General features: G+C 46.2%; 1 protein-coding gene across 1 annotated transcript in view; it reads right to left on the bottom strand.

Moving 5' to 3' along the window:
* The window catches only part of rasgrf1 (Ras protein specific guanine nucleotide releasing factor 1), a 66,337-nt gene extending 53,982 nt beyond the window's left edge, over positions 1-12,355 (bottom strand). The window contains exon 1 of the mRNA XM_078427505.1: positions 11,964-12,355. Within this exon, the coding sequence (XP_078283631.1) occupies positions 11,964-12,239 (276 nt within the window). The 5' untranslated portion in view covers positions 12,240-12,355. The remainder of the gene's footprint in view (positions 1-11,963) is intronic.
* Between the last annotated feature and the right edge of the window lie 1,712 nt (positions 12,356-14,067).

Genomic DNA, 14,067 nt, shown 5'->3' with positions numbered 1-14,067 from the left:
AGTGCCTCTTGCAATCACATATTCTGCAGTGCCAGTGCAAAATCTCTTAATGATGTTTTTTTAACCATGTGCTTGGTTAGCAACAACTGCTGGGATGGCCAAAGCCTTAGGCTTCGTCTCAGCTTGTAATGGAAAAATGATCCCAAAATCGTGGTGATTTTGGATATCAAACCAGCATGAAAATGCACAGATCAAGTCAATTGCCCATTAGAATATTTGCGTGGGCATTTAAATTACATCCAGTTAGATGTTGGGTGATAGGTCGGTAGGTCTATAGTCCAAAATGTAGATTTCTTTCCTTGAACCAGACAGGATTACAACAATTCCATAGCCTCATGGTTATCTTTATTGATAAAGGTATTAAAAGTAACACTAGCAAATTTGAAGATGACAAAAAGCTGGGTGGCAGTGTGAACTGCGAAGAGGATGCTAGGAGGTTGCAGGGTGACTTGGACAGGTTGAGTGAGTGGGAAGATGCATGGCAGATGCAGTACAATGAAGATAAATGTGAGATTATCCACTTTGGCGGCAAGAACAAGGAGGCAGATTATTATCGCAATGGTATCAGATTAGGAAAAAGTGAAGTGCAATGGGACCTGGGTGTCCTTGTACACCAGTCACTGAAAGTAAACATGCAGGTACAGCAGGCAGTAAAGAAAGCTAATGGCATGTTGGCCTTCATAACGAGATGATTTGCGTATAGAAGCAAAGAAGTCCCTCTGCAGTTGTACAGGGCCCTGGTGAGATCACATCTGGAGTATTGTGTGCAGTTTTGGTCTACTAATTTGAGGAAGGACATCCATACTATTGAGGGAGTGCAGCGTAGGCTCAGGCGGTTAATCCCTGGGATGGCGGAACTGTCATATGAGGAAAGATTGGAAAGACTGGGCTTGTATTCACTGGAATTTAGAAGGATGAGAGGGGATCTTATAGAAACATATACAAATATAAAAGGACTGGGCAAGCTAGATGCAGGAAAAATGTTCCCAATGTTGGGGGAGTCCAGAACGAGGGGCCACAGTCTAGGAATAAAGGGGAGGTCATTTAAAACTGAGATGAGAAAAAACTTTTTCACCAAGAGAGTTGTGAATTTGTGGAATTCTCTGCCACAGAAGGCAGTGGAGGCCAATTCACTGGATGAATTTAAAAGAGAGTTAGATTGAGCTCTTGGGGCTAGCGGAATCAAGGGGTATGGGGAGAAGGCAGGCACGGGTTACTGATTGTGGGTGATCAGCCATGACCACAATGAATGGCGGTGCTGGCTCGAAGGGCCGAATGGCCTCTTCCTGCACCTATTTTCCATGTTTATATGTTTCTATAAGAGTTTATTAGTGTTAGATTTATTTAATTACTGAAATGTTGTTTCTCCTGTTGTATTATCAATATCAATAACCATGGAACAATGGAATTGTTGTAAACCCTGTCTGGTTCAAGGAAGGAAATCTACATTTTAGACTATAGACCTACCAATCTACCAACATCTAACTGTCTTCTAAAATGGCCACACCATTATTCTAATGGGTAATCCACCCGATCTGTTCAGTAGGATTTGAACTCGTGTCTTTCGATCAATACTCCAGAATTCTATTACTTCCAAGTCACTGAAGAGCGCCAATAGGGCACTGTTAATCAGTCTGCAAAGGTCGGGAAGTTGGAGAGAGGACGACCGTCGTGCTGGTGAGGCCAGGAACAGAGAGATAGAGGGTATGAATGTATGGCTGAGGGGCTGGTGCAGAGAGCAGGGATTTAGATTTCTGGACCACTGGGATCTCTTCTGGGCTAGGGGTGACTTGTACAAAAGGGACGGGTTACATCTTAACAGCAGGGGGACAAACATTCTGGCAGGCAGGTTTGCTAGTGCGACACCTGTGGCTTTAAACTAAGTAGTGGGGGGGAGGGGTTGACAAATTGTGAATATGAAGATGAGGTTAAAGGGAATACAGGAGATATTGCAGAAGACTCTCGGAAGAATGGGAACAGAAGTTCTAGAGGGGAAAAGAGATTAAGGGCAGGGACATTTGTGACCGATGTGAGAGGGGAGGTAAATACAGAAGTTAAAGTGTTGTGCTTAAATGCGCGTAGTATAAAAAATAAAGTGGATGAGCTTGAGGCTCAGTTAGTCATGGGCAAGTATGATGTTGTAGGGATCACTGAGACATGGCTACAAGAGGACCAGGGCTGGGAACTGAATATTCAGGGGTACACAACATATAGAAAAGACAGACAGGTGGGCAGAGGGGGTGGGGTTGCTCTGCTGGTAAGGAATGATATTCATTCCCTTGCAAGGGGTGACATAGAATCAGGAGATGTTGAATCAGTATGGATAGAAATGAGGAATTGTAAGGGTAAAAATACCCTAATGGGAGTTATCTATAGGCCCCCAAACAGTAGCCTCGACATAGGGTGCAAGTTGAATCAGGAGATAAAATTGGCGTGTCACAAATGTAATGCTACGGTGGTTATGGGAGATTTCAACATGCAGGTAGACTGGGAAAATCAGGTTGGAAATGGACCCCAGGAAAGAGAGTTTGTAGAGTGCCTTCGAGATGGATTCTTAGAACAGCTTGTACTGGAGCCTACCAGGGAGAAGGCAATTCTGGATTTAGTGTTGTGTAATGATCCTGATCTGATAAGGGGACTAGAGGTAAAAGAGCCATTAGGAGGCAGTGATCACAACATGATAAGTTTTACTCTGCAAATGGAAAGGCAGAAGGGAAAATCGGAAGTGTCAGTATTACAGTATAGCAAAGGGGATTACAGAGGCATGAGGCAGGAGCTGGCCAAAATTGACTGGAAGGAGGCCCTAGCAGGGAAGACGGTAGAACAGCAATGGCAGGTGTTCCTGGGAATAATGCAGAGGTTGCAGGATCAATTTATCCCAAAGAGGCAGAAAGACTCTAAGGGGAGTAAGAGACACCTGTGGCTGACAAGGGAAGTCAAGGACAGCATAAAAATTAAGGAGAGGAAGTATAACATAGCAAAGAAGAGTGGGAAGACAGAGGATTGGGACTCTTTTAAAGAGCAACAAAAGTTAACTAAAAAGGCAATACGGGGAGAAAAGATGAGGTACGAGGGTAAACTAGCCAATAATATAAAGGAGGATAGCAAAAGTTTTTTTAGGTACGTGAAGAGGAAAAAAATAGTCAAGGCAAATGTGTGTCCCTTGAAGACAGAAGCAGGGGAATTTATTATGGGGAACAAAGAAATGGCAGACGAGTTAAACCGTTACTTTGGATCTGTCTTCACTGAGGAAGATACACACAATCTCCCAAATGTTCTAGGGGCCGGAGAACCTAGGGTGATGGAGGAACTGAAGGAAATCCACATTAGTCAGGAAATGGTTTTGGGTAGACAGATGGGACTGAAGGCTGATAAATCCCCAGGGCCTGATGGTCTGCATCCCAGGGTGCTTAAGGAGGTGGCTCTAGAAATAGTGGAAGCATTGGAGATCATTTTTCAATGTTCTATAGATTCAGGATCAGTTCCTGTGGATTGGAGGATAGCAAATGTTATCCCACTTTTTAAGAAAGGAGGGAGAGAGAAAACGGGTAATTATAGACCAGTTAGTCTGACATCAGTGGTGGGGAAGATGCTGGAGTCAATTATAAAAGACGAAATTGCTGAGCATTTGGATAGCGGTAACAGGATCATTCCGAGTCAGCATGGATTTACGAAGGGGAAATCATGCTTGACAAATCTACTGGAATTTTTTGAGGATGTAACTAGGAAAATTGACAGGGGAGAGTCAGTGGATGTGGTGTACCTCGACTTTCAGAAAGCCTTCGACAAGGTCCCACATAGGAGATTAGTGGGCAAAATTAGAGCACGTGGTATTGGGGGTAGGGTACTGACATGGATAGAAAATTGGTTGGCAGACAGAAAGCAAAGAGTGGGGATAAATGGGTCCCTTTCGGAATGGCAGGCAGTGACCAGTGGGGTACCGCAAGGTTCGGTGCTGGGACCCCAGCTATTTACGATATACATTAATGACTTAGATGAAGGGATTAAAAGTACCATTAGCAAATTTGCAGATGATACTAAGCTGGGGGGTAGTGTGAATTGTGAGGAAGATGCAATAAGGCTGCAGGGTGACTTGGACAGGTTGTGTGAGTGGGCAGATACATGGCAGATGCAGTTTAATGTAGATAAGTGTGAGGTTATTCACTTTGGAAGTAAGAATAGAAAGGCAGATTATTATCTGAATGGTGTCAAGTTAGGAAGAGGGGATGTTCAACGAGATCTGGGTGTCCTAGTGCATCAGTCACTGAAAGGAAGCATGCAGGTACAGCAGGCAGTGAAGAAAGCCAATGGAATGTTGGCCTTCATAACAAGAGGAGTTGAGTATAGGAGCAAAGAGGTCCTTCTACAGTTGTACCGGGCCCTGGTGAGACCGCACCTGGAGTACTGTGTGCAGTTTTGGTCTCCAAATTTGAGGAAGGATATTCTTGCTATTGAGGGCGTGCAGCGTAGGTTCACTAGGTTAATTCCCGGAATGGTGGGACTGTCGTATGTTGAAAGGCTGGAGCAATTAGGCTTGTATACACTGGAATTTAGAAGGATGAGGGGGGATCTTATTGAAACATATAAGATAATTAGGGGATTGGACACAGTAGAGGCAGGAAACATGTTCCCAATGTTGGGGGAGTCCAGAACAAGGGGCCACAGTTTAAGAATAAGGGGTAGGCCATTTAGAACGGAGATGAGGAAGAACTTTTTCAGTCAGAGAGTGGTGAAGGTGTGGAATTCTCTGCCTCAGAAGGCAGTGGAGGCCAGTTCGTTGGATGCTTTCAAGAGAGAGCTGGATAGAGCTCTTAAGGATAGCGGAGTGAGGGGGTATGGGGAGAAGGCAGGAACGGGGTACTGATTGAGAGTGATCAGCCATGATCGCATTGAATGGCGGTGCTGGCTCGAAGGGCTGAATGGCCTACTCCTGCACCTATTGTCTATTGTCTATTGTCACCCTCTGAAGCCAGGAGAGTTGCACAATGGAGGTACATCGTTGCTAGACCACGGAATCTCCTACCACACGCCTCAAAAACCCTCCATAGCTGCCTAATGAACCTCTCAGTCTGTACAAAGCAAAGTTGGCAGAGTGTGGTGGTTCAGGGAAGCCCATTCCCACCAGCTCAAGGGTAATTAAAAGTGGGCAATAAATGGCAGCAACCACTGCTCCCCAAGAATGAGTTTTAAAGAGAAGTCAGTGAACTCAACACAGCTAGGGAATCGATGCTTGTATATTCCTGATCTTGTACAGCTTAACAGGTGATGAATTATACACTGACAATAGAGCTTCTCCACACTTATTTACAAAAAGAGAAAGCATAATTTATGATAATAATAGCAAATGACTATGGAGTAATCAGATCTTGAACATTATGCAGTGATTATAGATGTACAAGGCTTGGTGCACTCAACACTGTATGAATGTTGTCATCTTGTCGAATGCTGCTGACAATGAGATTCACTCAGAACACGAAAAACAAACTAGTCAGATGTGATAATTTCAGAGAGACAACACTGTCTGTTCTAAGCATTTAACTGTTAATATTGGAAAATGACTTTACTCCCATAAGTAAAACAAAAATCATTGAATATATTTCAATAACTAACAACATGACAAGAAACAAAACATTGTTTTACATATTTATGGCACCTTTATCACAAGATGATGTAAAGTACTTCACGATGATGTATCTTTGAATCTTTATAATGCTGGAAATGCAGAAGCCAATATACATACAACAAGCTCTGACAAATGACACTGATAAATGACCCAATAATCTGTTTCACTCCAGCCAACAAAGAATATTGCCAGGCACCTGGCAATCTCCCTTTTGGTCTTCAAAATACTTGAGAAGACAGAAAAGGCCTCCAGTTAATCATCTGAAAGACAGCACCTCTTACAGTGCTGGAGTGGTGCTCATATGTAGATGTAAATCTTTCTGTTTTATTCTTTCAATCATGGTCTCCAGGTGAAGAGGCTGACTAGACTGGAGAACATAGCTGAAATAGAGTTTAAATTTGAAAGTGGATATGTACAATCCTTACTTTGCAATAATATTTTGACATATGGTTAGTTTTGGTGAAACGGAAGATCTCTAATGGTTTCCGAGGCAGGGAGGAAGAATTTACCAGAATCTAGACATCTATCTCTGTGCAGAGGTGTTCAGGACTGCTACCCCCGCAGTCACAGTGGCTCCATGATCTGTTCACACGGATAACTCCCTGTATAACTGTTCTCAGGTATCCCGATATGGAATATAAATATTTAACAATCTATAAGCCAGGCCAGTAGATTCAAGAACAGCTTCTTCTTTGCTGTTATCAGACTTGTGAATGGGCCGTTTGTGTACCGAGGATGATTTCCCGATCTTCCTATTTTATCTGCATATTCTCTGTGACTGTGACACTATATTCTGCATGTGTTTATTTTCTCTTTTGCAGGACCCGATGTACTCATGTATGATATGGTTTGCCTGGATACCACACATAATAAAAAATGTCACTGTATCTCGGTATGCATGGCAATAATAAACCTATACCAATATCAGGATAACCACTTCCTTATTCTCTGCCTTTTCAACAGAAAGCTCTTTAAGTCATTTTGATATTGAAACCACAACACAGCGTTCACAGGATGCAAGGTGCCAATTTAGGTGCTAATAAGAATGGGCAGGGCTGAGATAAAATGCCACATCCAATGACAGGCACTGTCAACAACGACAACTTGCATTTATTTTGCAAGGACCAAAGCACTTCACAGAAATGATTGCCAAGAGAACATGAACATTGGTGCAGATGCAGTTAAGAAGAAGATATAAAAGCAACTGAGTGTAGGCCTGGTCAGAGAGGGGAGTATTAAGGAGGGGTGAAAGCAGGTGGGTGCAGCCATTAAATTGGTTAAAAACTCCAGAATTGGAAGAGCGCTGTAGAGCTGTAGGGAGTTGTGTTGGGAGGGGTGTGGTCATAAAAGTGATCTCTGTCGGAGCTCCTTATGCACACAACCAATAAAGTGCTTTCAAAGTTTCATTTCAGTTACATGTAGGATACATGACAGCCTGCTTCTGCACACAAGAAGTTCCCAGTATACTCAGTAATAAACTTAATTGAAGTGGATTGCAGAGTGACTCCCCTGTATATGTTGCCCCCAGAGACCAATGGTGTAAACATTTGTAGTTGATTGGGCAAGGCTCTGTGTGCACACATGCAGTCCACTGTCTCAAACAAGAGAGTTAAGCATTTAGATGTGCACAAAACAGGGGCTCCGATCCTTCAGGAACCTGACTCACTTTATCCATGAACGTTGGTCAGGTGGCTTCCTCCACATGACTCCAGTTGAATGATATCCTGGATTTATCATTCCCCCAACAGTACCATCTCCCAACCTTTCACCCTTTGTCAGCTAACACCCATGCTTGTGTGGTCTTGCTTTTCCACAGCCAATTAGAAAGTAAAGATCCAATATTAAGTGATTGGTTGAAACCTTACCTTCAGTCAAACAGCCCTTCGCCCCATGTCCCATTGTTTGTAATTAATTATCAAAAGTTTTTAAACAGAAATGAAAACCTCACTGCTCTTAAAGCTGCTACATTTGCACTTTGATTGTCACTCCCGTCGGTTTTCCAGTGATAAATCCTTCATTACTGGGCATTCTGACGGTTGGCAATGCCATCCAGCCCTTTTAGAATCCATGTTGTAACCCTGGTCTTAGGGGCAAAATGGTGCAAGTGGAGGAAGGCCACGATTCAGGGCTTGTGTTCAGTGAGCAGCAGGAGAAGGAACTGCAAACAACTTGGCAGAGAGTCAGGACTGAAGGGAACACCATCTGCAGCCACAACTAACAAGTCCCATGGCATAGAAATGGCTGAGGCTGAAGGCTTATGAGGAACTGGGAGAAAACAGGGTCACAGGTTCCCTGATAATCATGCAATAAGCCCACCGTCACTGCTACTTTGTGCTAGTGTACTATCTACAAAGGTACTGCAGTCACAGGGTATTTCACATAATCTCCTGTGATATCTACCACCAACAGGGCAGCAGGTACATTGACACACCACAACCTCTATTTTACCTCCACATCACACACCATGCTGACTTGGAAATATATCGCCGTCCTTCATTGCCACTGGATCTGAATGCCAGAACTGTCATTCCAAAAACACTCTGGAAGCATCTTAACAGTGCAAGAAGGTAATTCACCACCAGGCTTTCAAGAACAGCTGGGGATGAGCAATACATGCCAGTGCCACCCTTGCAAAAAGAAGTTATAGGCTTAATGATGAACTAAAATGGATGATGAACAGTGTAGAACTCGGCAGCTAGATCTGACTGTATACGTGAGAATTACTGGACTTTGAATGAACAGCCATAGTCATTGACAGGTACAACAGGAAATCAGACATTTCAGGCCACTGAGCCCATGCCCACTGACCATCAACCACATTAATGCCATCTTTCCTTTAAACTTTGTTACTCCCACCCAAAGGCTATTTACCTTACAATTAAAGCTTTTACCCAAGAAAATTCTATTAATGTGAGTTTTGAATTAAGTTGCTAGTTTCAACAGCATCCAGGGAAATATCCTGCCCTCCATCCCCGCCCTTTGTGTCAGGAAGGGCTGCCTTGCATAACCTCCAACTAGTCTGGCTCTCATTTTAATCTACCTTTTCTGGTCTCCCCCACTGGAGAAAATTATCTCTCTCTTTCATTCTCTCTCTCTCTTTCATTCTCTCTCTCTCTTTCATTCTCTCTCTCTCTCTTTCATTCTCTCTCTCTCTTTCATTCTCTCTCTCTCTTTCATTCTCTCTCTCTCTTTCATTCTCTCTCTCTCTTTCATTCTCTCTCTCTTTCATTCTCTCTCTCTCTTTCATTCTCTCTCTCTCTTTCATTCTCTCTCTCTTTCATTCTCTCTCTCTTTCATTCTCTCTCTCTTTCATTCTCTCTCTCTTTCATTCTCTCTCTCTCTCATTCTCTCTCTCTCTCTCTCTCTCTCTCTCTCTCTCTCTCTCTCTCTCTCTCTCTCTCTCTCTCTCTCTCTCTCTCTCTCTCTCTCTCATTATCTCTCTCTCATTATCTTTCATTCTCTCTCTCGTTTAAGCATTAAACCTTCATTAAATCAACACATAATGACCTATACTCGAGGGAATGGTGAGCACATTGAGGCAGGAAGAAATCAGAGCAATAATAAGTATCCATAAAATAGGAACCTAGCTGCCTGGTTAATGTGCATTTACGATGTAGACAAGACTTGCATAGTGTGCATTGGCAACAAAAGCACAGTACAAATAAATACGAGTTCATCTTTCAATGGAGAGACCTGCATTAATACGTGGTGTGCGTCAAGCCATTCTGCGAGTGTTTCTGTGCACAGACTGTAAACATTCACATCTCATGGATGCCTGAAGTTTTCTCTTGGTCCTACCTCCATCACAGCCCTGAGCCCCACTCCTTCAATCCATCAGCCCTATCCCACCTCCAGCTGCCTCCCTCTCCCGTCCTGCCACCTCTGGCACAATCACCACCCGCCTTGTCAGTCTCTAGTGGGAGTCAAGGAGCTTACCTCTATTACATTTTGCACTTTGCTCTCGCTAGGGAGATTTCTCACATCCACATGGACCAGGGCAGGGCGAAGCTCCCTTTGAACATTTGTAGCATTATGAGTAACCTTGATCTCAGCGGGACAGACTGAGTCCTCACTGCAATAGAGCAGCCCTGCTTCACTTCACTGCCAGATTCGAGGTCCCCGTGGACTAAAGTCCAAACTAATCCCATGTTTGTGTTTGTTGTCTTCTTTCAATTTTTGGGGTATGTGGTTTTCTATGAATTTTCTACGATTTCCATGAATCTGTGTGTATGCGTCTGTTTGTGAGAACTTGAATCTCTCATGTTGTGTGTGTGTGTGTGTGTGTCCTTCAATATTGTCTACATATGTGTTTATCTATCTGTACTTGTGTCTCTGCCTCAATATGTGTGTGTTTCAGTGTATTAAAGTGAGCGCATGTGGATCAGTGTTTGTGTGTATGTGACAGTCTGTCAGTGTGTTTGGAGCCTTTGAAGAAGGAAGGTGTACCCCAGTGGCCGCGTCGCCTAGTTGTGTTCATTACCCTGGCAGAGGTGTCTGCGGCTCGCTCCTGACCCCCTGCAATGATCTGCAATCACCCACCGCAGCCGCCAGACTCCGACAATCCGTCACATTCAGATTAATCCGCGCCTGTTTTTGATTTATGTACAATCTATATGCGGCGAATCCAGTGGATATTTTAATTTTTGTTTCGACTTCTCTAAAAACGAACGGTAATCCCGGAGCGGCAGCTGGCTGCAGTTTGGTGTTTCACTGACACTGCGGAACATTAATGTGTCAGACATTGACATAAATATTGAAGCCTGAAATAAAGACAACATATAAACAGTGAGACTGCGGAGAACGGAGAAACGTTTAATTTGCGAATACTTTTGCACACTTGGTTGCACAGCGCAGCGGCTCAGCGATATTTAATCAGTGACAGAGGGGATAGCCGTTTGGATGTATCGATGTTTGACAATAGACCAACAACATTCCCACAGTGAAAGTCTACTCCACAGGGAAATGTCCCCCGTCACCCCTCTGCAAATGCACGCTTGCATCCTCTAGAATAAAACACAGCCGCTGTTGATTTAATTGTTTTGACATCAGTAATAAAAAATGTAATTGGATATTGAAGGAAAATATATGAGAGCCATCACGGTGCTCGCTGAGGCGAGGGTTTGCAGGGGCTGCAGTCCCCTCTCAGTACACGAGGAGGCGCTGGAGAGCCCCGCGGTTTTGCCCCCTCTGACGGTAAAATAACCACCCCGACCACGCTCTGCCGCTCACCTGCACCCACTCTGCCCAAGAAACAGTTAATTAACTTTGTCTAGTTTGATAAACCTCGCATCTGGCCTGTTGCATAATTTATTGATTTGCTCCTTCTTAATATTGGATTCTCAGCAGGAAGAGGCTTCACTTCAAAGATTAATTAAAATTGTCGGATGCCGGGCGCGCTCCCTCTCGCTCGCCGTTTTCCTTCATTAGCAACCGTGTTGTGACTGATTAACCGGTAAAAATAGACTCTCGCCAAAAGCCAACTGCCGATGAATTATTTAGAAATTACAGGTCCCGGCAAAACATTATGCAGTAATTTGTGCAAAAATAAAAGTTGATTTCACGATAATATTAAAGGTGTTTTGATTGTTGCTTGCTGTTAACGATATGAAATCTCATTTCCATTATAGATTTAAGCTCATTTAAATTGTTGCATTTTCCAACCTTTCCCTATGGTGCGTGTGTTGCTTTGGCTCTGCGGTAATTGCACTCGGATTATTAGGAAAATAAACAGCCCAATGATCCAGTTGAGGGATTTTAAACAGACTGAGATTGCGATAACTGAAACAGTCCGCCCTCGTGTGAAGACTGGCGCCTTTTTTGGCAATGAAACGCTCGTTTGGAGCCAGTGGGGATCCAGGTGAGCCGTGGCTGAGCACTGGGCACCGTGAGCTGGACATGGGCAGTGGGTATTGAACACTGGAGTGTAGCCACTGGATATTGAGTAGGGGACGCCGGGGAGTGAGCATGGACTGTTGAACAGTGGGAGCGGGCGCTACATGTTACTCAGTGGCCAGTGGGCACTGGATATTGGACGGTGGGAGCTTGGCGTGGATGTTACCGGGCATTGGATATTGGATGGCGGGGACTGGGCACTGGATGTTACTCAGTGGGCAATGGATATTGGACGAACGGGCACTGGATGTTAGTGGGCACTGGATATTTGACGTTGGGGACCGAGCACTGGATGGTATACAGTGGCCAGTGGGTACTCGATATTGAACGCTGGGGATTGAGCACTGGATAATGAGGAGTTGGTCCTGGACTTGGAACCCTGTTCACTGGCCATTGGCCACGGGGTATTGAACAGAGGGCTTTGACAGTCACACTGCTTGCCTCCTACCTGTTTCTCCAAGGATTCCTTGGCGGACAGCGATGGTTTGGGGGATGGTGCCCGTTCGCACACACATCCCTCCAGCAAGTAGAGACCCGAGGCTTTCGAGGCGGAATCATTCTCAAAATAAAACAGCATATTCTGCAGCAGGGCGAACCACTTGTTGTGCCATTTGGTGTTGTCCGAGCTCCGCTTGTTCAGGTAGCCCTTCCTGCTCCCGTCCTTCTTGGCCAGCAGCCCCAGGTAGGAGAGGTGCCCGTCATTCAGGCGGATTGCCTTCTGCATCTTGCCGCAGCCGCCGGTGCCAGCCTCACATTGCCGCCCGAGCAACTCGCCCAGCCACCAAACTGTAATTAGATCAGATTCTCGCCAGAGATGTGCCTCTACATCATCTCCTACCCGCAGCCCGCTCCCTGCCCCTGCCCCTGCCCCTGCCCCTGCCCCTGCCCCTGCCCCTGCCTTGAACGGGGACTCGGAGGCTCCGAACTCCGACTGCTCGCAGCCCGGGACCCGCGGCACCGCGTCACGTGGCGCCGCTGCGGGACAACTTCAGCACCATGGACAGGGCGGGGGGAGAGGGAGATGGAGGGAGGGGGGGGAGATGGAGGGAAGGGGGGGGGGGAGATGGAGGGAGGGGGGGGAGATGGAGGGAGGGGGGGGAGATGGAGGGAAGGGGGGGGGGGAGATGGAGGGAGGGGGGGGGAGATGGAGGGAGGGGGGGGAGATGGAGGGAGGGGGGGGAGATGGAGGGAGGGGGAGAGAGGGAGGAGGGGGAGAGAGGGAGGGAGGGGGGAGAGAGGGAGGGAGGGGGAAGAGAGGGAGGGGGAGAGAGGGAGGGGGGAGAGAGGGAGGGGGGAGAGAGGGAGGGGGGAGAGAGGGAGGGGGAGAGAGGGAGGGGGGAGAGAGGGAGGGGGGAGAGAGGGAGGGGGGAGAGAGGGAGGGGGGAGAGAGGGAGGGGGGAGAGAGGGAGGGGGGAGAGAGGGAGGGGGGAGAGAGGGAGGGGGGAGAGAGGGAGGGGGGAGAGAGGGAGGGGGGAGAGAGGGAGGGGGGAGAGAGGGAGGGGGGAGAGAGGGAGGGGGAGAGAGGGAGGGGGGAGAGAGGGAGGGGGGAGAGAGGGAGGGGGGAGAGAGGGAGGGGGGAGAGAGGGAGGGGGGAGAGAGGGAGGGGGGAGAGAGGGAGGGGGGAGAGAGGGAGGGGGGAGAGAGGGAGGGGGAGAGAGGGAGGGGGAGAGAGGGAGGGGGAGAGAGGGAGGGGGGAGAGAGAGGGGTGGGAAGAGAAAAGGGATAGATTGGAAGCCGAAAAGGGATACAGAGAAAGGGTGTTGTCAAAGAGGGAGAGAGAGTGAGAGAGAGAGAGAGGAAGGAAGAGGGGAGGGGCTAGAGAGAGATGAATGCAGAAGAGAAAGAGAATATTTAGAAAAGGAAGATGGGGAGAATTGAGACGACAGGAAGATAAAGGGGAAAGAGAAATAGGATGAAAGGAGAGAAGGAAATGGGAGAGAGAAAGGGAGCAAGAAAGTGAGAGATAAGCTAAGGATGGGATGGTAATGTGAGAGACAGGATATATAGAGAGTGAGATGGGACTAGAGAGATAGAAAAGGGAATGAAGATGGATAGATTGGGGTAAGAATACACTGCAGACTGATTGCCTTACGACCAAAGGTGTTCTTTATAAATAATACCATAGTGGACAGATGATACAGCACCATTCCGTCAGAAATTCATGCATTGTATCTTAGTGGATATAATGCAGCTTCACTCAGCAGAGTAAATGGAAGGCAGATCAGCTAACTGCTGCAGTGTAGGAACAAGGGTTTCCACACCTGCATAGCCCATCACTAATTGCCCCTGCAAAGAGTTGCTGGGCCACTGCATTGCACAGTTAACAGGGCAAACTTCATTGTCGAGGGTCTGGAACCTTTGGTTGGACTGAACTAGAATGGCAAAGTACATTGGTGAACCAAATGCGTTTTAATAACCATGAGGTTTTGTGGTCATCATTACCGATATCAGGAATTTTAAATTAAAATTTTAAATGTATTTGACTACCTGAATTGAAATTCCTGCTCTGACTTTGAGGGGCTGCAACCGGGTTTAGCTCCAGTCCTCTTGAC

This window comes from Rhinoraja longicauda, chromosome 33 (assembly GCF_053455715.1).
Source record: "Rhinoraja longicauda isolate Sanriku21f chromosome 33, sRhiLon1.1, whole genome shotgun sequence".
In the NCBI taxonomy this organism is placed as follows: Eukaryota; Metazoa; Chordata; class Chondrichthyes; order Rajiformes; family Arhynchobatidae; genus Rhinoraja; species Rhinoraja longicauda.
Note: the sequence above shows the minus strand (reverse complement) of the source record. Positions and strands in the feature narration are given on the sequence as shown.